This window comes from Ctenopharyngodon idella, chromosome 18, assembly GCF_019924925.1.
Source record: "Ctenopharyngodon idella isolate HZGC_01 chromosome 18, HZGC01, whole genome shotgun sequence".
Lineage (NCBI taxonomy): Eukaryota > Metazoa > Chordata > Actinopteri > Cypriniformes > Xenocyprididae > Ctenopharyngodon > Ctenopharyngodon idella.
Window position 1 is genome coordinate 3,334,756 of NC_067237.1, and position 25,176 is coordinate 3,359,931.

General features: G+C 36.6%; 1 protein-coding gene across 1 annotated transcript in view; it reads left to right on the forward strand.

Moving 5' to 3' along the window:
• Positions 1-25,176, forward strand: part of gramd1bb (GRAM domain containing 1Bb) — a 141,841-nt gene that overhangs the window by 90,708 nt on the left and 25,957 nt on the right. The window contains 2 exon segments of the mRNA XM_051870447.1: positions 21,464-21,677; positions 23,979-23,999. Coding sequence (XP_051726407.1) covers positions 21,464-21,677; positions 23,979-23,999 — 235 coding nt within the window.

Sequence of the window (25,176 nt, forward strand, 5' to 3'; positions counted from 1 at the left end):
AAGATGATTTTTCAAATGTATCCTGATGTAGATGTCGCCTTAGAAGGCTGGCTGCCTATGTAGGCAGTAGACAGCAAGGCAGCTTGCTAGCTTTTGGAGCAAAGCCGTAGTATGTGTGCATTAGCAGATTAGTATCCCAGCCACTGATCAAGACTTAATTGTGGCTGACGGGAGGGCAACAGGTCCTCATAATCTCCCACCCCGAAGACCAGAAGACACCCCAGTGAACGACACAAACCCACCTCGCCTGACCTCCGCTCGCCAGAGGGGACAGTCACAGCTAACCAAACAATCGCGTACGTCTGAGAAAACCAGAGCCAGCGAGGGAGGGAGAGGAAAGGCTGCGATGAGCATGCTCAGTAACGCTCTCGGCTCAGCAACTGCAGCTTTTAACTGCAGCGGGGGATGAGAGAGAGAAAGAGACAGAGCACACGAGTGAGCCTATACACACACATGCACCGCAACTTCACCACACCGTGCACAGAGTTCATTTCCGCACAGGTTTGGTGACCGCGAGAGGATCGGTCCTGTTGCTTTATATGGGACCGTCTGGATGGTTGGACACCCTGTTAGTATTACAGTTAGTTCAGGTGAGTACGTAGACCATCATCTCTCTGAATGGGACGGTACAGCGGGACACGCTCTCTCCTCAGCGGCTGCTCATCAGCATCATGCAGCCTCGCCGGCCGCAGCCACCTGACGCCGTACCCAACACGCTCTCAGCACCGCACCAATGAGAGGCTTCAAACTCGCCTGGTAAGCCCGATTTCTTGAAAACTAGAGTGTTTTTCTAACTGAGGAACACCGGAGATGCTTTGTGCCTCGGTGCGTCTGGACCTGATATTTTGTAAAGTCTCCTTGCGTCTCTCTGTGGCTGCCATCACGTGTCATGGCATGCGGCCAACTGCAGTGCCGCCCTCCTTTTTTATATTCTTCCGCTGCTCCTCCAAACTCCACTCCCTTTCCTTTTTTCCCCATCTTTTGTTCTTTTATGCACCTGTGCCCCTGTTCCTAAACTCCCTCTCTGCGTCTGTCTCTTTCTCCCCTCCCCTCCCGTCCTGTGCATGTGTTTGTGAATGCGACTCAGTCATGTGCTGGATATTTTTAGCCACAAATCACAGCGTGAAACGCTGAGGAGAAACGAGCGGCAACGTGCAGCCAGCTTCCTCTCGCATTGCTGGCTGTGCTTTTCCCAGTTTTCCTCTCTTTTGCTCATTCTCTTTTGTTTTGTTTTTTTTCCCCCTCTTTGTCCCATAAGAAAAGATATTACATTATCAGATTCTGATATTGAACAGAGAGCAAATTGAGGCAAAATATCAGATTTTTATTCTGAGAAAAACATTGCATTACAATTTCATCACAAACAGATTCTTTCAAGTCCAGATTACCTGTCGTAAAACTTCTTATTTGATTACATTTTGGATTTAATCAGATTTAATCAGATCAAACTGAGAAAAACAACTTAGTTTCATTCATCTCAACTATTTCTCACACTGTTTACCAAAATCTGCAATCAGAAATGGTATATTGCAATATCATCTCCAACATCGACAAGATTCATTGGATTTAATAAACTACTATAGAAACCACTGTAAAATAGTTATTTGTGACCTACAGTTAAACTTATGACAAATGTTGTTTCCTGGGTGTTTTTATCAGATATTATTAGTATTATTTCTAAAAAAAAAAAAAAAACACCTTATGAGAAATCTATTTAGTAATAATAATAATAATAATAATTTAATGATCTACTATGGGTTATATTTGTTAGATTTATAATTAAAAAAAGATGTTAAATTCACTAATATTTTTATTATTATTATTATTATTAACAATGTATTAAAATATTTAAGGATATTTTTTTTATAATCTAAATGTATATTAATTAATAAAATATGCATCCTAAATGATAAATGTAACTGTGTACTTTGTCTAATAAATATATAAAATTGTGTATGAAATTAATTGTATAATAACATGCTTATTTTATCAACAAAATATGAGTTAATGCATTTTACAAGCCAAAAAACACACTTTATCGATAATAAAATCACTGTAACTGACGGCCCTTCATTGTTTGTTGCTTTGAACTATAATATCCACATTCATTTTACAGCTCAATACTCTTACTCAACAGTTGTCTTATTCTGTGTCTCTTACGGGATTTTGAGAAAACATTTGAGACAAGCTCCTTAAAAACTCCCATCACGTCTCCTGATCTATGAACGCTCAACCTCTGAGCAGTAAAACACTCACATCCCTAAACTCTGTCATTGCTTCAAGCTTGATTTGACTTCAGCTCAGTTTGCACATTTGCAGGGTTAGCTTGATTAAGATCCGTCCAGCGGGTTAGAAGTGTGTCAGGTGTGTGACAGTGTGCTTTTTATACGGGTCCTCTGAGGCTGTCAGATTTAACCGGAGCATCTGCATGTGCAGCTCGTTCACACAGGAACGGGAAAGCAGATCTTAAGCTAATGTATCAGAAAACTTGAAAATGCCCATTTGTATAAGTAGAGTATCTTCTGTGTTTTCTCGGGCATGTCTGGATCTCCTTCTAATTGATAATGACTGAGAACTTTATCAGGTTCTGTTCTGTCCGAAGATCTCTTGCTCTTTCGGAAACAACACAGACTTGTGATTCCAAAAACCCAGCGGTAGGTTCTGACCGAAGCAGCGTGATTAATCTCTTTCTCTCTTGTTCTCTCTCTCTCTGTCACCTGCACTGGAAGACTTTTTTTATCACTCTGATTTCCCTAGGGATGCTCTTGCTCTCTTCCCTATTCTTACTGTCTAAATGACAGCTCAGTCATGCTCTTAAATAGGGCAGCACACCATGGAGTTAGGATCTATTCTGATACAAACACAGCACAGTGTGCTCTATCATTATTATAGACTGATTGACAGGGATACTTAAACACTAATTGACTTTATGTAAAAACGCAATACCATGATCTTAAACCATACTTTAGTTCTCTATGATATTGTGTCATTGTTGGATGAAGAGATTCTACAACCATTTGTTATTAGTAAAGATGATGTGTAGATAACACTTTATATTCACTTTAACAACTATAAACTGACATTTAGTCATAAACTAGTTGTCGATTTGAAGCCTTGTTATCCATGCTGGCATAATTTTAAAAAATTTAAATCATTTAATATTAACTCTTTCCCCACCATTGACAGATTTTTTTTCTGGCAATCTGTGTTTTCACTGTTATACAGTAGGGGGCGCTATTATGCATCTTCTGAAAGAGTACAGAATCTCCAGATCAAAACACAGGCGAAAAAGAAGCAGAAACAAGCGATAAAAGCATTGCTTATGCGTATTTCACAAAAATGTTAATTTCTCAGCTTTTTGTTCAAAATGTTGATTTTTATGAAACGCCCACATTCAAGTATTGCATGAAGCTAGAATAAAACATTTGCTGTTATTTGTTTAAAAGCAGAGGCATCTGAAGCATGTTCAGATATTCATACAACAAAATATCGAAATCAAAAACGCTAAACTTTTTTTAAAGGGGACCTATTATGCCACTTTATACAAGGTGTAATTTAAGTCCATCTTGGTGTCCCCAGAATGTGTCTGTGAAGTTTCCGCTTGAAATACCTCACAGATCATTTATTATACCATGTTGTAACAATCCATTTCTGAATGCAAGCAAAAAAAAAAAAAAAACGCAGTTTTCGTGCATGTATCTTTAAATGCAAATGAGCTGCTGCTGCTCCTGCCCCCTTTTCATGATCACAGCTCCTGCCTGTATCAGATACTATGCCAAATAGTAAGAAGACATCTGCTTGCTTTTGATTATCATCTACAGTCAAACCAAAATTTATTCAGACACCTTGAACATTTCATTCATTAATACAGTTTATTCACTATTGTTTAAAAAAAAAAAAAATGGTAATAAAATATGACAAGATCTCAGAGTTAAACTGTGTCAGAAAAAAAATAATCTTAATTATGTCAGATAACACTTGAGCAAAACATGGTCAGATCAAAGTGTCTGAATAATTTTTGGTTCCAAATTTTTATCAGTTTTACTGGTAGTCCACTGTATGAATAATTTTTGGGTATAATATGTCACAGTTTACTTTATTTTGCTATCCTCACTTACATAAATGAACTATAGCGTCCTGCACCAACAAGTGAAAATATATCAAAAATATCTGAATAATTTTTGGTTTGACTGTATATCACGATCACACTCACGTACAGTGCAGTTCTTCATCATAAAAGCTTATTATCTGCACACGTTTTAAAGCTATATCAGTTTAAACTTTGAATTTATCGTTTTCTGAGAGCACACATCTGAAGCACACACACAAAAAGCTGGCTGTCAGACGGCACATCCTGTAAGTATTAAACTAACAAATTTAATTGTTCTTAAACTCAAATACACACAAGGTCACATAAACACAGTCAGTTATGTCTGTGAATGTAAACAGCAGGGACAGAAATCGCATGTGTTAATTAGATCTGTGGTGCATTCCCTTCAAAAACAAAACGTATCCACTGCGTCTTCAGCGGCTCAGATGTCGGGAGTAAATGAAGACTGTTATGTTCAATCTTACGTCTAACAACAAAACAACTCAATTGCTTACCAGATTGCTTATTCTTGTCGCTACAGCAGCTCCGGCGTCGAGACAATGGCGGACAGTGTACAACTCTTTCAGGGCGGAGTCTATGATAATAGGGCAGAGTCTGTCAGCAGTCATGGGCGGGGCCTGAACAATGTGATGTCACTTTTTGCTCAGAAAATGAAAACGGCTTGTTCTATGAGACTGTTGAGGTTTTATGGGGATAAAGGAGTGGGTGGATTTTTATGTATCCATGTAAAAGTGATTTTTACATAATAGGTCCCCTTTTGCTGGCGGGGAAAGAGTTAATTAATGTTAATACTTTTTGTTTATTTCATTGTAATGTTTTTATGTTGTTGTTGTTTGTTTGTTTAGTGCTAGAAAATAACAAAATCACATGTCCCAAATGTTAACAGGGTTGCAAACATAAACAAAAATGAATATCAAATGAAAACAACCTATATAATATTTACGGCTGTGAATGCATTTGATAATAAAAAAAAAAACTGCCATTATATAAAACCTTGCCATACATTTGTCTTAAAATGATAATGTTGACAGATCTGTTTAATGGGCCTTCCCAAGATTAAAAAAGTAATGCACTAAAACAATAAATATGTTAAATATTTGCAGAAGAAATGCACCAAAAATGGCCTAGATTCAATTTTTTGCCTCCTTTCCCTTCCATTCTGTTCTGAACTTTGAACCATTGCGTGCTTGTGTTGTTTTTTTGTGTATTAATGTGGCAGGAAATGCTCTAACGCTTCCTAATCTTCCACCACGGGACGTGTTAGATCGCACAAGCCTTCTAGAGCACTAATGAGGTCACTGTGTTGTTTACAGCACTGTCATGTGATCAATCAGGAATCAGTCCCTATTATCAATAGCTGCAGTGATGCAGAACAAGACCTGGTGTTGCTGCTTACTCGTTCACCTCCTTTCTTTTTTTTAATACTTTCTTTAACTCTTCTCCTCCTTTGGTCATTGTTTTATTTATGCCGTCTCTCTTGAGTGAGCATTGCACAAAAGCATTAGTGTGTTTATGCATAGGGTTCCGAAGTTTAAACATGTCATGCTTCATTTTGTGCCCAAACAGGTCATTATTTTTTATTATTTTTCCATGTTTCCAAGCCTGCATCATATTTATAGTTTTACCTAATATCATCACAAAGCCTTTGTCACATGCAGGACTGCTAAACCTGTCAGGAACATTTTTAGATTTTGCCTGTGTTGTGTAACTCACTGCTGGTCACATGGTTTGCCATAATTAAAAATGATAAACCCTTGTGAAAAACAAGTACGCTTCAACATACTTAGGAGTAAAAGAGTAATTATTATGGAAATAATATACTACTTAAGTGTGAACTGAATGTAATGTAATTGGACGCTTACTTGAATGTTATTTACAATTAAATAAAAATCTATAATAGTTTAAATTTATACTAAATGAAATGAACTTAAGAATGCTTTATTGACCCAATTAAGAAGGACTTAAGTACATCTGTATATGTAATTTCATAATTACTTCTATTGTCTTTGAAATATGTTTAAAGTGTACTGTCAAATGCACTGACAATCATTTATGGTCAACTAAAATATACTTTCATGTAATTTCTGTTGAAACTTGTATATCATGTATTTAAATATATTTGTAATTGCACATTTGTAATTAGTTGTACAACTTGCATAATTTAGTACATTTTAAAAACTATTAATTTCAAATGTAATATCTACAGGTGTGACGAGATCTTGTGCCATGAGATCTCGTGAGATTAAAATGTGACAAGGTGAAAAGCTGTCTTGCAATATTGCTATGATGGAGTGTGAGGGTGAAATTAAGATAGAATATGCCACCGCTACATTTACATTATGCCTCCACTGTCATTTTGCATTTCATAGAAATAAAAACCATCATTTGTATAACGGTCCCTTCAGTCCCATCCAACTCATTCAACATGAGCTGCAGCACTGTAGTGCAGCAGGAATCAGTTCACTGATCACGTGACTAGAGTGATGTGATGACTGATAAGTCCGTGGCATGACAGAGCCTAATTAGCGTCTGACAAATGTCTGATCTTGAAGAATACACACTCAGCACCGCCGCTCCCTATTCAGAGTACACGCGATCGCAAAAAACGAAAGCGAAAGTAAAACGCGAGCGCGCATTCAATACCCCGCATTTTAAAAGCGGCTCCCTGATGCATGCAAATACCTCCCAATATGAAGCTATCTTAGGCTGGGCTGTGTAGTTGTGACCGTCTCTTAGCTCTGTATCATGCTTGAAGAAAAATTTTATCTCTATTTGCACTTTGAATATTGAGAGAGTACTTTGATTATGGTTGCACTTATTGTTTGCGAATACTGTGCTATTCATTTTTATTTATACTGTTTTTATTTCTATGATCAATTTGTGGAAAGGAGTTCAGTTAGGAGGTAAAAAGTTCTCATTTGAAATCATACAGGAGAGAAGCCAGTCAGTTGAGTTTGTGGCAAAACCTTTTACAGTGCTTGAGTATTGTTGTCTTTTACTGCATATGATAATTCATACTCACTCATGATTAGTTAAAATATTTAAAATGCACCTGCAGACTATTTTTCTAGTCATGCATTTCGTCATTGAGGATTTCTTAAAATACTGTGTAAAAAATTTTGTCTCATTCTCATGAACTCAATCTCGTGTCTTGTCACACCCCTAGTAATATCCAATAACACACTATATAATTAAGTAATTTACATAGGCTTTAGTATGTTAGTCAACACATCAAAATAAATGTACTTCTTTAAAGCATGATAAAAGATTATTAAAACATAATGATTCAAAATGCACTTTAAAATAAAACTTTTAATTTGGCAGTATTACAAAGTGCACATTTCAAAATGTGTTAAGAAACAGTCATGTACACTCTTTAAGTGTCCTTTTATTTTGTTAATATTATAGTATCTGCAAGTACAGTATTTTAAAAATATACTTTTAAGATTTGAAGTACACTACAAGTGCAAATTCAATACAATTAAGCACACTTCTTTTTCACAAGTGAGAGATGCTTTCCAATCAGTACTATAGATATGTCCTGTACAGCACTCTAGTATAATGAACAGAGGCTGTTTTCCACCAGTTACTGAACTAGTTTCCTGTTGTACCGGTAACTGAACCCAGCTGACCAGCTCCAATGAGCTAAAATGGCTCCAAGTTGTCACAAAGATAGATTTGGTTTCCTCTGTGCCATTCATTTGGCTGTTTGATTGAATTGAATGGCATTGTGTGACATCATCAGTGCTGAGTTTGCTCCAGCCAATGAGATTGCATGGTGTTGCCAATGGAGGCAACTCTTCTTGGCATTGCTGATGTATCCGTCGTATCCCATGGGAGTGACCTTGCTCATAAATGGCAGTAGCACAAGGCTTGTGAAATGTCCCATACATATCCCTGTTTGGACATATGGACACACACGTTGACTTCTCAGAACCGCACTGATTCTCTCTCGTTTTATGAGATGTCAGAGAAAGGGCAGGTAATTAAAATGATGTGGGTTGACCTCCGTGGTTCCATCGTTATAGCCACATGGCCATTGCTCCCACTGAAATGATACTATTACTTCATTTCATTTTTAGGTTACCATTTTTTTCAGCGTACACACACTATTGTTCAAAAGATTTTTAAAACATTTTTAAAGAAGTCTCGTATGCTCAGCAAGACTGCATATTTGATCAAAAATACAGGAAAAACAGTAATATTGTGAAATATTATTACAATTTAAAATAATAGTTTTCTATTTGAATATATTTTAAAATGTAATTTATTCCTGTGATCAAAGCTGAATTTTCAGCATCATTACTCCAGTCTTCAGTGTCACATGATCCTTCAGAAATCTTTCTAATATGATGATTTGCTGCTCAAGAAACTTTCCTTATTATTATCAATGTTGAAAACAGTCCATATATATATATGGAGTCAGCAAGATTGTGGAGTCGGTAAGATTTGAGTTCATCCCTTAATATTTCATATGAGGCTTTTCTCCAGGGAGTGTGATGTTTCAGAAGAGCGCCCCCTGTGGGAGGGTTCATTTATGTCAGTCTGAGCTCACAATCGTATTTGTGCGTGTTTGTGTAGGGCCGTACATCCACGTGTGGGCTTCTTGTGTTAGATGTTGTTGGTGTTTGTGTCACACCTCATCTAGTTAAGTCTAGCATTGAGCCTGTATGTGAACGGCTGCCGCTGTCACCATGGATATGTGTCTTCTATGATAACAGCCGTCACCGGGAACTTCCGACCCAGCCGGGTCCTGCCAAGGCCGGGTTGCCATGACAACGCTGTAAACAGAACAAAGGCAGCTGGTGACAGAACAGTGTCTCCATCCTTCAGATTCAACACTCTTACTGTAGGAGAAACCACAAACACACAGGCACCTTTACGGTTTTGCATATTTACACTCTTTTGTCTGCAACGCTTCAGTGTTGCTTACTTGCAGTGTTGCAGCTTGGAAAAGAGGCCAAATGCTTTTTTGAATTAAGTAAGTAAATGGAAAAACCTTTCTTTAGTGTTTTGGTGCAATTAACTTATTTCATATACTGCCACATGAGGCAATCAAGTTTCAGGAATAATAAATCACTATTAATGTTCTGTTGAGCTCAGATAAATTTAACACCTTTGTGGCTTTATGAAATAGCATGTTTATTTAGGTCCACATGTCAAGTGGTAAAACCCTTCACCCCTGACAAAAAAAAAACCTCATAATACTCAAAAAATAATGATATCTATGGAAGCTTGTTTCCGACACTGAATAAAAAAAGAAAAAAAGGTACAATCGACTTTTTTTCGCGCAATTCTGACTTTTTTCTCAGAATTACGTGATATTAACTCGCAATTGACTATATGCACAGAGCGTTCTTTAGAACTTCAGCAATAATATAAGCCAGCTCGAAAACTTCCAGTGAGATGTCATTTGCTGGTGTGTTGAGCATCAATAGTGTAATACTTAATTTATAATCAGAATATAGTCACTTGAATAGTCAGGCATGACATTAATTTAGTTATTCAAACGTAAGACAGCATAAAAAAATAAATAAATAAAGACGTACCTCAGTGTTCCTCCTCGGCTAAATTCAATTTGACCATCAGTTTTTACACTTTCGTGAAAAAAACAAAACAAAAAAAAAACGTCAAATTAAATATTTATTGTGCACTTTATTTGATTCATTGAATAAATTGTGTGTTTTCACAAGTGTGCTGAAATTTATAAAGTCAGAATTGTGAGACATAAACTCGCAATTGTGTTATAAAGTCAGAATTGTGAGATATAAACTCGCAATTGTGTTATAAAGTCAGAATTGTGAGATATAAACTCGCAATTGTGTTATAAAGTCAGAATTGTGAGATATAAATTCGCAATTGTGTTATAAAGTCAGAATTGTGTGATATAAACTCGCAATTGCGTTATAAAGTCAGAATTGTGTGATACAAACTCGCAATTGCGTTATAAAGTCAGAATTGTGTGATATAAACTCGCAATTGCGTTAGAAAGTTAGAATTGTGTGATACAAACTCGCCATTGCGTTATGAAGTTAGAATTGTGTGATACAAACTCGCAATTGTGTTATAAAGTCAGAATTGTGTGATATAAACTCGCAATTGCGTTATAAAGTCAGAATTGTGAGATATAAATTCGCAATTGTGTTATAAAGTCAGAATTGTGAGATATAAATTCGCAATTGTGTTATAAAGTCAGAATTGTGTGATATAAACTCGCAATTGCGTTATAACGTCAGAATTGTGCGATATAAACTCGCAATTGCGTTATAAAGTCAGAATTGTGTGATATAAACTCGCAATTGCGTTATAAAGTTAGAATTGTGTGATACAAACTCGCAATTGCGTTATAAAGTCAGAATTGTGTGATATAAACTCGCAATTGCGTTATAAAGTTAGAATTGTGTGATACAAACTCGCAATTGCGTTATAAAGTCAGAATTGTGTGATATAAACTCGCAATTGCGTTATAAAGTTAGAATTGTGTGATACAAACTCGCAATTGCGTTATAAAGTCAGAATTGTGTGATACAAACTCGCAATTGCGTTATAAAGTTAGAATTGTGTGATATAAACTCACAATTGCGTTATAAAGTTAGAATTGTGTGATACAAACTCGCAATTGCGTTATAAAGTTAGAATTGTGTGATATAAACTCACAATTGCGTTATAAAGTTAGAATTGTGTGATACAAACTCGCAATTGCGTTAGAAAGTTAGAATTGTGTGATACAAACTCACAATTGTGTTATAAAGTCAGAATTGTGTGATACAAACTCGCAATTGTGTTATAAAGTTAGAATTGTGTGATACAAACTCGCAATTGTGTTATAAAGTTAGAATTGTGTGATATAAACTCGCAATTGCGTTAGAAAGTTAGAATTGTGTGATACAAACTCGCAATTGTGTTATAAAGTTAGAATTGTGTGATACAAACTCGCAATTGCGTTATAAAGTCAGAATTGTGTGATATACACTCGCAATTGCGTTAGAAAGTTAGAATTGTGTGATACAAACTCGCAATTGTGTTATAAAGTCAGAATTGTGTGATACAAACTCGCAATTGTGTTATAAAGTCAGAATTGTGTGATATAAACTCGCAATTGTGTTATAAAGTTAGAATTGTGTGATACAAACTCGCAATTGTGTTATAAAGTCAGAATTGTGTGATATAAACTCGCAATTGTGTTATAAAGTTAGAATTGTGTGATACAAACTCGCAATTGTGTTATAAAGTCAGAATTGTGTGATATAAACTCGCAATTGTGTTATAAAGTTAGAATTGTGTGATACAAACTCGCAATTGTGTTATAAAGTCAGAATTGTGTGATATAAACTCGCAATTGCGTTATAAAGTTAGAATTGTGTGATACAAACTCGCAATTGCGTTATAAAGTCAGAATTGTGAGATATAAACTCGCAATTGCGTTATAAAGTCAGAATTGCAATTCTTTTTTTCCTCAGAATTGGACTTTATAACTTGCCATTGTGAGTTTATCTTACAATTCTGAGAAAAGACGTCAGAATTGCGAGTTTATATCTCGCAATTCTGACATTATAACTCGACTTTGTGAGAAAAAAAAAAGTCAGAATTGTGAGATAAAAAGTTGCAATTATCTTTTTTTTATTTTTTATTTAATGGTGGAAACAGGCTTCCATAGATATCTGTAATATGTTTTTTTTTACCTTGAAAAATATTTTTGAAAATATGCATACTCGTATTTATTAAAAGAGTAAAAAAATATGTTACTACCACTTATTTGATTACATGACTTTTCATTAAATGAAAACTGAAATTAATTAAACTTAAATTAGTCAAAATATTAAAACTTGTTGAAAATAGTACAAAAGTAGATTTTTTTTGTCTTTCTTTGACATCCTAATTTTATATGAAACAAATTCAAGAGAGAGATTCTATCGACAGTGTGTTTTTAAGCCTGTTTGTGAATTTGTGTGGGTTTTATGTGTGTGTGTGTGTGTGTGTGTGTGTGTGTGTGTGTGTGTGTGTGTGTGTGTGTGTGTGTGTGTGTGTGAGGTCTGTAAAGTGAACTGAAAGCGAATGATGTCAGATCTGTTTCTTTCATCAAGACTGAATAATTAACAAGCCAACGGCTCACAGCGCCAAGCCACCAGAATGCATCTCTCTCTCTCTTTCTTTCTCTTTCTCTTTCTCTCTCTCTCTCTCTCTCTCTCTCTCTCTCTCTCTTCTTTCTCTCTCTCTCTCTCTCTCTCTCTCTCTCTCTCTCTCTCATGCACACTAGGTTTTGTCTCTATCATTTCCTCACCTTCCTCTAGCTTTTCTCTCAGTCTCTCTCTCTCTCTCTTTTGTCGTTCTCCAACACCGCCTCCAAAAACAGTGTGCGAGACGTAGCTGTCTCTCGAGCGCTGATCTCTTAGACGTGAGAGAGAGAGCTGCTGCAAGCATGAGGAGAGAGGGAGAGACAGTATTGCAGGCAAAGCGGTAGTGCCGATCGCTCATCCTTCATCCGTTTGGGAATGTCCTCCCCATCTTCCGTGTCTCCATCCATCCATCTCTCCTTCGCTCCAAGTGGTGCAGAGCGCAGCGGAGCTGTGATACATGGCATCCAGGTTAGTCCTGACAGACGCACATTAAGTGTGTGAATTTTTCAGCCGTTTGTGTTGTTGTGTTCAGGTTATGAGGTTGTGCGTTGGTTTTGTTGTGTTTGAGGCGACATAATCACCTAATGGTTTAATCACCGACGCGCTCTCGTCTAAGCCTCTTAATGCAGATTGGTTTCTTTCCGACACTTGTCCGCCTGTCTGTCTCTCTCTCTTTCTCTCTGTCTCGTGGTGTGTCGTTCTAACGTAAGGAGGAGTGTGTGACTGTGTGTGTTTTGATTCGGCAGCAGGAATTGGGTGTGGCACATGGTGTCTGTCACACCCACGCTGTGTGTCTGTCTGTGGAGGGCGAACACACACACATCTGTTTACCTACAGCTCACTACATTTCACATGGAAATGGTTTACATTTAGTAAATTAGTGTCTATCTATCTATTTTTTTTTTTTTTTTTTTTTTTTTTGGTTATGATGAACCAAACAATAGTTGTTTGGTCTGTATTTTTAGTTGTTTTAGCAGCAGGTGTTGTTTACAGTTCCATGTTGAGGCAGACAGACAGACAGACAGACAGACAGGTGGAGTGACAGAGGTCTGATCTTTCTCTTGGTTAAACCTGAGCTAGTGTTTTTGTTGGTACTGTATAAGATCGCACATCACTCACAATCACACACATGTTGAAAAAAAAGTATATGTTTCAAATATTTGTACCCTATTGACAAAATATATTGTTTATTTCTTGTTTTAAACTTTTTTTAAACTTCTGCTTAAAACAAGGGGAAAAAACTATTTGCTAATGGGTTAAGAAAATGATTTTGTGTAAAGTGTAACTTGAGAGGTTTTTCAAATTTGTATAATGACATGGGTATTACACTGGTATTACGACATAAACATGAGATATGAGGACATTTCATGAGTCCTCATATTTAAAATAGCTTTAAAAACATACTAAACAATGTTTTAATAAAAATGTTAAAGTTCAGAATGTTTTCTGTGATGGGTAGGTTTAGGAGTAGGTGTAGTGTAGGGGGAGAGAGTGTACAGTTTGTACAATATAAAAACCATTGTGCCTATGGAATGTCCCCACTAAGACAGCAAAACAAACCCGTGTGTGTGTATGTGTGTGTGTCTATGTGTGTGTGTCTGTGTGTGTGTGTGTGTGTGTGTGTGTGTGCGCGCGTTTTTGTGTGTGAGTGTGTGTGTGTTGTGTATGTGTTTGTGTGTAAGTCCTGGCAGTTGGTCATTATTCACGCTCAGCCAGTACTGCAAAAAAAAAAAAAAAACTGAGCCTTCCGGAATTGCCCAGAATCCTTCCCATGGCAAACTGGACAGGGCCATTCTTCTTTGGATCTGTGACAGTTCAGAGAAGGGCTGTAGATGTTTTGGGGTCCTTTGGCAATATAGTGACTCTGAGATTATTCATTTTCAGGAGTGCCTGTTTGGCCCCTAGAGTATGTTATTGTGGAATTTCATTTATTTTTTTCTTTATTTTTTGTTAACTTGTAAATGGTACCTTACAAAAACATCCATAATTTCCAGCAAAATATCATACAGGGGTAGGTTGGGATTTCCAAGACTGAAGAAGTCATTGAAATTTATGAAAAATCTGGAAAATGAAAGTATTTCTTTTTTTTTTTTTTTTTTTGTAATGAATATTTTATGTTTCTAGTTAGATACAGCTCGAAAATATTTTTATTCTGCAAAAAAAACGGGAATAGTAAAAGATCAAAAGTAGTTGCAATTTATAAAAAAAAAAAAAAAAATGTTTATATATATATATATATATATATATATATCTATTAGACCACCACCCAATGTAAGGTTTGAGCCACAGCTGCCTTAAACTAACAGTGTTGATGATTGCCAAAATCATTTTTTATGTTTCTGTATTGGTTAATCCACACCAGCATGTGTAAGCTCTTTAGTCACAGTAGTGCTTCTAATGCTAAAATACAATTATTGTTGGGATTTAATGGATTCAAAGATAGATCGCACAAAAGTTCCATTAAAAGCAAGTCTTTGGGAACAACTAGAAACTATTTGGAAGTCAATAACAACAGAGACTGTGGGAAAAGTACATAAGAACAATGCCACCAAGAACGCAAGCTGTTATCGAGGCCATACAAAATAAAAATAAAATATATAATAATATAATATAAAACCAAAACAGCTGCTGGTCCCCATTGACTTCCATAGTACGAAAAACAAAAATACTATGAAAGTCAATGTGGACCAGAAATTGTTTGGTTACCAACATTCTTTGAAATATCTTTTTTTGCGTTCAACAGAACAAACTCATACAGGTTGAGGGTGAGTAAATGATGACAGAATTTTTATTTTTGTGTAAACTATCCCTTTAAGGACTGTTCCATAAACTGTTCATTGTTTATGGTTCACTGAAAAATCCGACTGCTTTGACCAATCGATCTTTTTGTTCTATCAACACAACCTATTTAATTCCCATCCTGAAACTCAACATTTTTTCCTAGCCCCTCACCTTCCCCAGCACCACCTGCCTGGATCTGCTAAGTTCTTCCTACTTTCCTTGCAGCAACTCGTATCCTATTCACTGTATTTATAAGCGTGTTTTGGCAGTAGCCGTCACTCATGCCAGCAGCAGCAGCATAATAGATCTAGTCCACCAAGACAAATTACATTCCATTCTTATCAATAAAAAGCTGTTTAATTCTATTCCGAGAGTTGTCATGATTGAAATATGTAGTGAAAGTGACGTGACGTGTGGCCAAATATTCGAAATTTGTACTTTAGTAACAAAGATATTACAGCTGTAAACATTTGTAAATGAATGAATGAATGAATTGAAATATTTTTGTTGGAGAGTGTTAAGTCATGTGAGAGAGCCGATAATATGAGCTGTTAAATTTAGCACCATACTCTTAATTTTGCAAAACACCCCTGTTGCCATAGCAACATTAACACAGCAGAACTGTCATGTCATGCTCGCAAAACACGCAAATCACAATGTTGTGCACCTGTGAATCTGATTGTGTTTGGATGTTTTCAGTGGACACGAAATTTGTTCGATTCCGACATCTTTGATAACATCATCAAAGCACATTTCCATGCTGCACGCCTGCGTTTGTTATCTAACATTCCGCCATCTCTCCCTCCTCATCCCTCTCCTTCCCTGTGGAGTCCAACCACTTCCAAACTTGGCCAGTCCTGCGCTGACTGTTTCCATGGAAACATATTCACTCGTGGCAGGCTACAGTGAAGGAAAAGAGTTGGTGCTGCGAGTGAATGTGTGTGCGCGTCATTCCCATTATTTAGGATGGTCTGCCCTCTCCGCTTGACTGCGTCTCGCACAGACAGAAATTCATCCTCCTTCACACATTTAGCTTTGAATGTGGGATGGAACGAACCACTATGAACTGATCTGATTGGTGAATAGATGCAAGAAAACAAGTCTATGCAATGTCCCCTTTCAGATAGCAAAGCAGATGTGTGTATTTTGTATAGTTTTGCCTTCATTGAGGGACCAAATGTCTCACACGGTCAATAAAACCTGAACTCACCTACAATGAGGAAACAGTGAGACATGACAGACTACAGTTAAAATTATCAACAAGTACATTAGATGTGCTTTTGTATGTCAACACATCAAAATAAGTGTACTTCCCTTAAAGCACCACAAAAGATCATTAAAACATGATTTAAAATTGACTTTTAAGTAAAACTTCTAATTTGACATTATTACTAATTAGTGCACTTTTTTTTTTTTTAAAGTTTAGTACTTAAAGGGACAAAAATGAAAATTCTGTCAATTACTCACCCTCATGATCGCTTTTTATGATGAACAGATTTAATTTAGGCTTTTATGCACATATAAACATTGATCAGTGAACATAAACAGAAGCTCAACCGACCCATGAGAACAAACCTCTACCGGAAGCTCAAAAATGCTGTCTAACCAATGAATTTCATTCTCGTGTTACGCAGCATGTTTGAGCTTCTCCAAGAACCAATGAGGTTCATTCTCGTGTTACGCAGCACGTTTGTGCTTCTGCAAGAGCCAATGAGGTTCATTCTCGTGTTACGCAGGACGTTTGAGCTTCTGCAAGAACCAATGAGGTTCATTCTCGTGTTACGCAGCACGTTTGTGCTTCTGCAAGAGCCAATGAGGTTCATTCTCGTGTTACGCAGCACGTTTGTGCTTCTGCAAGAGCCAATGAGGTTCATTCTCGTGTTACACAGGCCGTTTGAGCTTCTGCAAGAACCAATGAGGTTCATTCTCGTGTTACGCAGCACGTTTGTGCTTCTGCAAGAACCAATGAGGTTCATTCTCGTGTTACGCAGCACGTTTGTGCTTCTGCAAGAGCCAATGAGGTTCATTCTCGTGTTACACAGGACGTTTGAGCTTCTGCAAGAACCAATAAGGTTTATTCGTGTGTTACGCAGCACGTTTGAGCTTCCGCAAGAACCAGTAAGGTTTATTCTAGTGTTACGCAGCACGTTTGAGCTTCCGCAAGAACCAATGAGTTTCATCCTAGTGTTACGCAGCACGTTTGAGCTTCCGCAAGAACCAATGAGTTTCATCCTAGTGTTACGCAGCACGTTTGAGCTTCAGCAAGAACCAATGAGGTTCATTCTCGTGTTACTCAGCATGTTTGAGCTTCTGCAAGTACGGTTAATAAGCGAACATAAATAGAAGCTCAACCATACTTTGCAAGAACAAACCTCATTGGTTCCTGTACTTCAAGCGAACATGCTTGAGCTTCCATTTACCACAACTGATGTGTGAGTTGATGAATGTTTTATATGTGAATAAAAGCCTAAATTCAATCTGTTCATCATATAAAGCGATCAAGTCTCTTCAGAAAACTGCCTGATTTATATTGATTAGTTTTACAATCTCTTTATTTAACTTTTTGAAGCATCAAAGTGGTAGTTGCGTAGACTGTCAATGGAGGGACAGAAATCTTTCAGATTTTATTAAAAAAAAATTCATTTTTGTTCCGAAGACGAACAGGTTTGGAACGATATGAGGGTGAGTAAATTATGACCGAATTTTCATTTTTGGGTGAACTGACCCTTTAAACCTTGCAAATATAATAATTTGACAAGGAAAGAAAAAAAAACAAGAACTTTGTTCTCATATTTTAATTTTAAAGTGTTTGTGTAGTGTGGAGATTGATTATCCCTCTCTAGGTGGTTCCTGGCATGAAAAATCGATGAAAGCAGTGATTTGCTGTGTTACACTAGATTGCTAGACTGACGCTATGATTAGCATGCATCTTTAGGAGTGCACCTGACAGGCAGCAGCGGGCGGCTATCTCTGCTAATCACTGTGATCAGTCCTCACACACACACACAGCACTCACTCTAAAGGCCTCGCTGAAACTGTAGAATAGTGTAGTGACCTCGTTTTACAATTGTGATTGGCTAGTAGTGATGTAAGACGTTACATAACACCCTATAATGTGACCAGGTTGCTCCCGTTCGAAGCTGGAGAGAGAGTCGAGCATCCACAGAGACAAGTCAGCAAATTTGGTTATGTATTTAGATAAAGGTCTGAACGAGTGTGTGCATGTGGAATTGTGTTTGTGTGTTAATTTGATAAGTGTGCATCTACTGTATAGTTACATCGGTCTGTCTGTGGTGAAACTTGTTTAAGGCTGTGGTGTTTTTAAGGTGGACTTATGTTGGTCAGTGGCATTTGTGGGGGATTTGTTTATTGGTGTTTGAAGTAGGCTTATTTTGGTCTGTCATTTGAGAAATTTAGGTCATTTTTTTGCCAACTTATTTTATTTCAGCTATTTAATTTAATTATTTTAAATTGTAATAATAATTACTGTAATATTGCTGTTTTTACTGTATTTTTAATTAAATAAATGCAGCCTTGGTGAGCAGAAGAGACTTCTTTCAAAAACATAAAAAAATTGAGATGTTTCCAAACTTTTGACAGGTACTGTATCTAAACATATTTAAAAATAATAATAATAATAATAATAATAATATGACAAAATTACAAATTTTTTAACTAAAATGAAAATATAAAAATAAAATCTAATTCAAAATATTAACAAAGCTATAGTAAATCAATGATACTAAAATAAGCAGTATTTTCTTTGCACAAAGTGTTAACAGTAGTTCAATGCTACTGTTCAATTTTATACTCATACTAGGGGCACATCAGTGTATTGTAGTACATTATAGAATAGTATGCAGTAAAACATATTCAGTGTAAATGGTTTTATTGATTAAAATCATAAATGGACACTGCCTTATTGGGACTTGTCCCTATGCCTAAAGCCCTCCCCTACACCTACCCCTAACCCCCTAACCATATTGAACCTGCTGATCAGTAAAGATGCCAACAAGATGGGAGCAGTGCATGTTGTCGTGATGTACTTTAACACACTAGCACAGTGTGTACTGAACATAATCTTTATTTGTTGAGAAATGCCCCTATAATTATTACAATGATCCTGCTTCTTCTTCACAAGCAAGCCTAGTGAGTGTGTGGCACACGACATGCCAGACTGAGTTATAAAATGTTTATGGGGTTTTCATTGGTAGCTTTAATAATGTTTGGAAGCTCCAAAAACCTAAAACAATGAGTGTGACCTAATTGACCAAATGCATTTTTTCAAGAAATGAAGTGACAGGAGCTTTAAGTTCTCGTTATTTGCTTGATATTTGCTCCTTTTCTAATTTTTCAGGGTTCTCATAGTTGGTTCATTATAGTTGGGTAAACTTCTATAATGGTGAATGGAAACTACAACAGATATAACTTTTGTTACTTCCATTTATGGAAGCTTGTTTCCGCCACTGAATAAAAAATAAAAAAGGTAATTGCGACTTTTTATCTCATAATTCTGACTTTTTTTTCTTGCAATTGCAAGTTTACATCTCTTTATAATGCGCAATTGTGAGACATAAACTCGCAATTCTGAGAAAAAAAGTCAGAATTGCGAGATATAAACTTGCAATTGTGAGAAAAAAAGTCAGAATTGCGAGATATAAACTTGCAATTGTGAGAAAAAACAGTCAGAATTGTTTATATCTTGCAATTGTGAGTTTATAACGCGCAATTGTGTTTATAACTCGCAATTCTGACTTTATTTCTTGCAATTGTAAATTTATATCTTGCAATTCTGACATTATGTCTTGCAATTCTGACATAACTTGCAACTGTGAGTTTATAATGCTCAATTGATTATAACTCACAATTCTGACTTTATTTCTTGCATTTGTGAATTTATATCTTGCAATTCTGACATTATAACTCTTAATTCTGACTTTATTTCACGCAATTGCAAGTTTATTTCTCACAATTCTGAGAAAAGAAATCAGAATTGTGAGATAAAACGTCACAATTACCTTTTTTATTTTTTATTTAGTGGAGGAAACAAGCTTCCATACCCATTTGCTTAAATAGCAAAAATCCATGATAGTGTTTCCATGGCTTTCCAAAAGAGGCTTTTCCCAAAAATACAGATTGACTGATAACGGTGGTCAGAAGAGAGAAATACAGTATATCAAATTTGCCATCACTCTTCAGTCATTGTAGTAGAAACACTCACACAGCAGCGAAATTGAAATCATGAAGTCAAAATTGACAATTCTTTATTAATTATGGAATATTGCAGTATTTATTATACATGATTTATCCGTGCACATCATTATTTTTTTTTATTCATGTGCCTCGTAATCAAAATAACTTCTCCTCCCTCTTGCAGCGACATCTTGTCAGGGATGGGTGAAGGGATGAGGCGAGGACTCAACAATGCAGATATGGGCTTTTTATTAATCAAAAAATAAAACAAAACAAACAAAAACTACCCCGTGGGGGAAAACATGACCGGCTGGACTAGGCAAGGCAAGGCAGGACAAGGCAGGAAACAACAGGGAGCAGGTAAACATGATGCACATACGACAACGATCTGGCCCTGGACTGAAAACACAAGGAGAATAAAAAGGGAGAGCAAACAAAGCAGGTAACGAGGGAGGACAAGTGGGGCAAATGAACCAGTAATCAGATAATCAGAAGGGCGGGGTTAGATAATAGACAGGAGAGCACATGGCACATAGAAATAAACATGACAAAGGAAAACACAAAGAAAAACATGATCCGCGTGCTACACAGAACACAACAACACATGCGGACAGAAGAGGGTACGGCCCGAGAGTACTCGAAAACGCACGCGCACACAATGAGATCAGAGTGCACAAGATTGAGCGAATGCTCACCCGTGCGCTCATAACAGACTACAAACACATGGAGCATGAATTTCCGAACCCCGACACAGAACCGAAACCAAACTAGACCAAAGTGCCGGGTTCCAAACACCACGCTCCACTCACAAAACGGGAGAACGTACGGCCCGAGCGAACTCGGAATCGCACGCTCACAATGACGAGACAGTAGGAGTGTCAGGGCTCTGTCACCAAACACAGATAAACCAGACCGAAGTGACAGAACCCTGACACGTCTCTTCTCTGGCTGGACAACCTGTCACTCACATAAGATCCACCAATAGCAAACCACAACCATCCAATCAATTCCCCATGGAAATGTTGTCCCGCCTTACATTTTTTCTTGTTTGAGAAGCCATTTCACTCTGATGTAATTCACATAGGCTATCGCAAACTTCTGTTTCATGCCGATTTTAACTAGTTTTCTGTAATTTAATGCCAAAGAAATTTCACACAAAGTACAGTATAATAAATGTTTTTATTTACGATGTTAATAACTTAGTAAATGTGTCATGAGAGTCTGTGAAAAGGGTTCATTGTCTTCTTCTGTCTCTCTCCAGCACTGCCAGTAACTCTAACCGGAGTTCCCCTGCTTGCTCTCCGGTTCTGCGGAAGCGTTGTCGCTCCCCGACTCTGCAGAACGTCGAGACAGACAACATGGTGGAGAAAGGCTCAGAACAGTCCGACACGTCCAAGTCCCCCTCCACCCCCGAGCAGCTGGTCACACGAACCTTCTCCGGTCAGTCCACACGCAGCGGGGGCAAGAACTCCAAGGTATGTCCTTCTCATTCAGCCCCACCCGTTGGGCTCCTCTTTGGTTCTCCACCAACCCCTCATTCTACAACATCACCTCCACTGGCAAAAACCTGCTGTGTAGTGGATACGATGCACTTCTAAATATGTGGAACGGTCTTGTCTGAGATACAGGGTCCTACCTCTTGTTGTCCAATCATAGCATGTGTCCAACCCATGGACTCTGATTTGGCAGTATTGAGATTGTCGATTACTCAGCATCCTTTGGCCATTGATACTGCGCTGCTGCTTTTACAGTCTTTCATCACCCAACCCATACTTTTTTCATCATTTTACAATGAAGTGTTTTTGTAAGTAATCTGTGCCATGCAGGTCTGTTAAATTATGCAGGTCTGTAAATTGTTTTACATATTTATTTTCGCAATGAAATTATGTTTTGTTAGGATGACAAAAAGGGGTAAAAGTTAAATTTTTAGTCTGGTGACTGGTCGGCCTCAGCGGTCTAACAGCACTCGTCAATGACAAAATAATTGAGATAGCCAATAAAATCAAAGTAGGCAGGGTTTACTGTTCACAGAACTAGAGATTGAGGTAAGATGTAAATAGAGAAACATTTAATACATGTCAGCTCTTTTGCGATAAAAATGTTAAAAGACTGACAGTAACATCCAGTGATGCAAACTACTTGAATTTTTCTCAAATATGGCCATTTTGAATTGAAAATATGCATTTAGGCTAATTGATTCATGTAATTCCTAACTGAGTGTGATGAGACAAGAAACTTTTCACGTTTTTGACATATTAGGCATACAAATAAAAGTACATGTATGCATATTTTAATGCAAATTAATGCAAATATTATTTGCAAATAGTTCAAAATTGATTATTTTCGAACTAGAATTAGACCTAGAGTTTCCTTCACTGTTCTGTTTCTTTATGCTTTATTAAAAAAAAATAAAAAAAAATGGTCCCAATTAGAAGGGTCATTCTCAGGAAACAGTGCCATTTATTATAGAAAATGGCAGGACAATGCTGGTATTTATTTTTTGTCGTTTCTTTTAAAAGAGGCTTTTGAAAGAAGTCTCTTATGTTCACCAAGGCTGCATGTATTTGGTCATTAAAAAATATTGTGAAATATTATAACTTTTTGAAAAAGCTGTTTTCTATTATAATATATTTTCAAATGTAATTTATTCCTGTGATCAATGCTGATTTCACATCATTACTCCAGTCCTCAGTGTCACATGATCCTTCAGAAATTATTCTAATATGCTGATTTGCTGCTCAAGAAACATTTATTATTATTATCAATGTTGAAAACAGTTGTGCTGCTTCATATTGTTTTGAAAACCACGTTTTTTTTTCAGGATTCTTTGATGATTAAAAAGTTCAAAAGAACAGTATTAAGTTGTAATTTTTTTGTTTACTGTTACTGTTGATTGATTTTAATGCATCCTTGCTGTATAATGATATTAATGCCTTTCAAAAAAAAAAAAAAAACTGGTAGTGTGTGTGTGTGTGTGTGTATATATATATATATATATATATATATATATATATATATTTATATTTATATTTATACACACTAAACAAAACAAAAAAAAGAAGAAAAAAAAATAAAATTAATTGGGCATGTAAACTAAATAGGAAAATCTATCAAAAAATGTGACTAAGTTAGACAAGCATTGTCCAGTTAGCCCCTGCTGGTAGATATAATTACACCATGTGTTTCCAAAAAGCATCTTTTTATACTGGCAGACATTCAAAAACAGTTCTGTTGTCTGCTGTGAATGCTTATGAACAGATTTATATTACAAACCTCCTTGATGGAGACACATATAACAAATGACTTCATGACCTGGAGATATATACGTATATTAATATTTTTAAGAAACGCTAATAAATTGAGCTAAACAATATATGATTTGTTTATGCAGCTTTCTATGTCTATGTTTCTATGCCAAACATCTCAAAAATCACATTCACATGTGGAAATGAATGAATGCATGAATGGACGGGTGGATAGTGTGAATGAAGAGATGAAGCTCTGCCGTTATGTGAAATGATTTATAAAAAAAAATGCAGATTAGCTCACGTCATCATTCTGTCTCATTTCAGCTGTTACAGTCGCTTGTTCTTCCTGTTTTCTTTCATTTTGTCACTCACTCTGCTGTTTTTTCTTTCTAGAGTCCAATACTTTTGCTGATGTCATATAAAATGTCTTTGATCTAAACTTGACTATCATGTTCTTCTCACTGTTTGTGGTTGTTCTGATTTGTGTTCCGTTTTCTGATTTCTGTTTTTCTCCTCGATGCATGCTAGTCTCACAAGCGACTTTCCAAAGTAAGCATTTCTCTCTTCTGTTCTGTATTCACTCAGTCTCTCGCCCTTATTTACACCCGCTGTGTCTGCATACCTCCTCCAGTGATCTGTTTCGCTGTTATTGATTTGTCTTGTCTGACTCTGCCTGTTTGTGTGAATGCAAGTGTGTGTCCAAGTGTTTGTTTAAACAAATACACAGATTCCTTTCTCTCCATCCGCTTTCCTGTTAGCAGCCGTATTTGTTAATTATGATTCATTTATTCTGCATAATAGTTTGATAGTTAAAGAGATGAAGAATTTGACTTTGGCCTGCACAGTAATGGTTAAATTGTTCATTGTTATTAATATTTAATTGTTCTCGTTTGAGAAATTTCTTTGGTTTCACTTTATTTTAAGGTGACGTTGTTACAGTGTACTGAGTAATATTAATTAAACATACATGTACTTATTTAGGGTTAGCGTTTCGTTTAGGATTAGTTACTTGTAATTATGCATCATTTACTGTTATTTCTATAGGAAGTACATGCAAGATGTGTAACTACGTCCCCTTAAAATGAAGTGTCACCATTTCTTTTTACATTTCATTAGAATTATTGCAACTGAGCATAAGCAAAAATCAAGAGAACGTCAAATCATACGCATGGTTTATTTCACCTCATCTAGTTTATTATATTTATCATGTACATTAATACATTCTCTACATTATGAAAACTAGTAAACTCTTAAAGGGGACCTATTATGCAAAATTCACTTTTATAAGGGGTTTGAACACAGATGTGTGTAAACAACCAGCCTATAATGGTAAAAATCCACCCATTCCTTTTTTTATAATCCCCATAAAACAGTGGTCTCAAACTCAGTTCCTGGAGGGCCACAGACCTGCAGAGTTTAGCTCCAGCCAGCTCAAATTCACACCTGCTCGGAAGTTTCTAGTAATCCTAAAGACCTTGATTAGCTGGATCAAGTGTGTTTAATTAGGCTTGGAGCAAAACTGTGCAGGGCTGTGGCCCTCAAGGAATTGAGTTTGAGACCACTGCCATAAAACATAAACAGTCTCTGCAAATGCGCGGTTCCAGATTCCAGAAGACCCGCCCATAACTGGCAACACTCTGCCCTATTAGCATAGATACCACCCTAAATGAGCTGCAGCAGTCCGCCATTTCTGTTTCCTTGGTTTAGCAGCTGGAGATATACAATA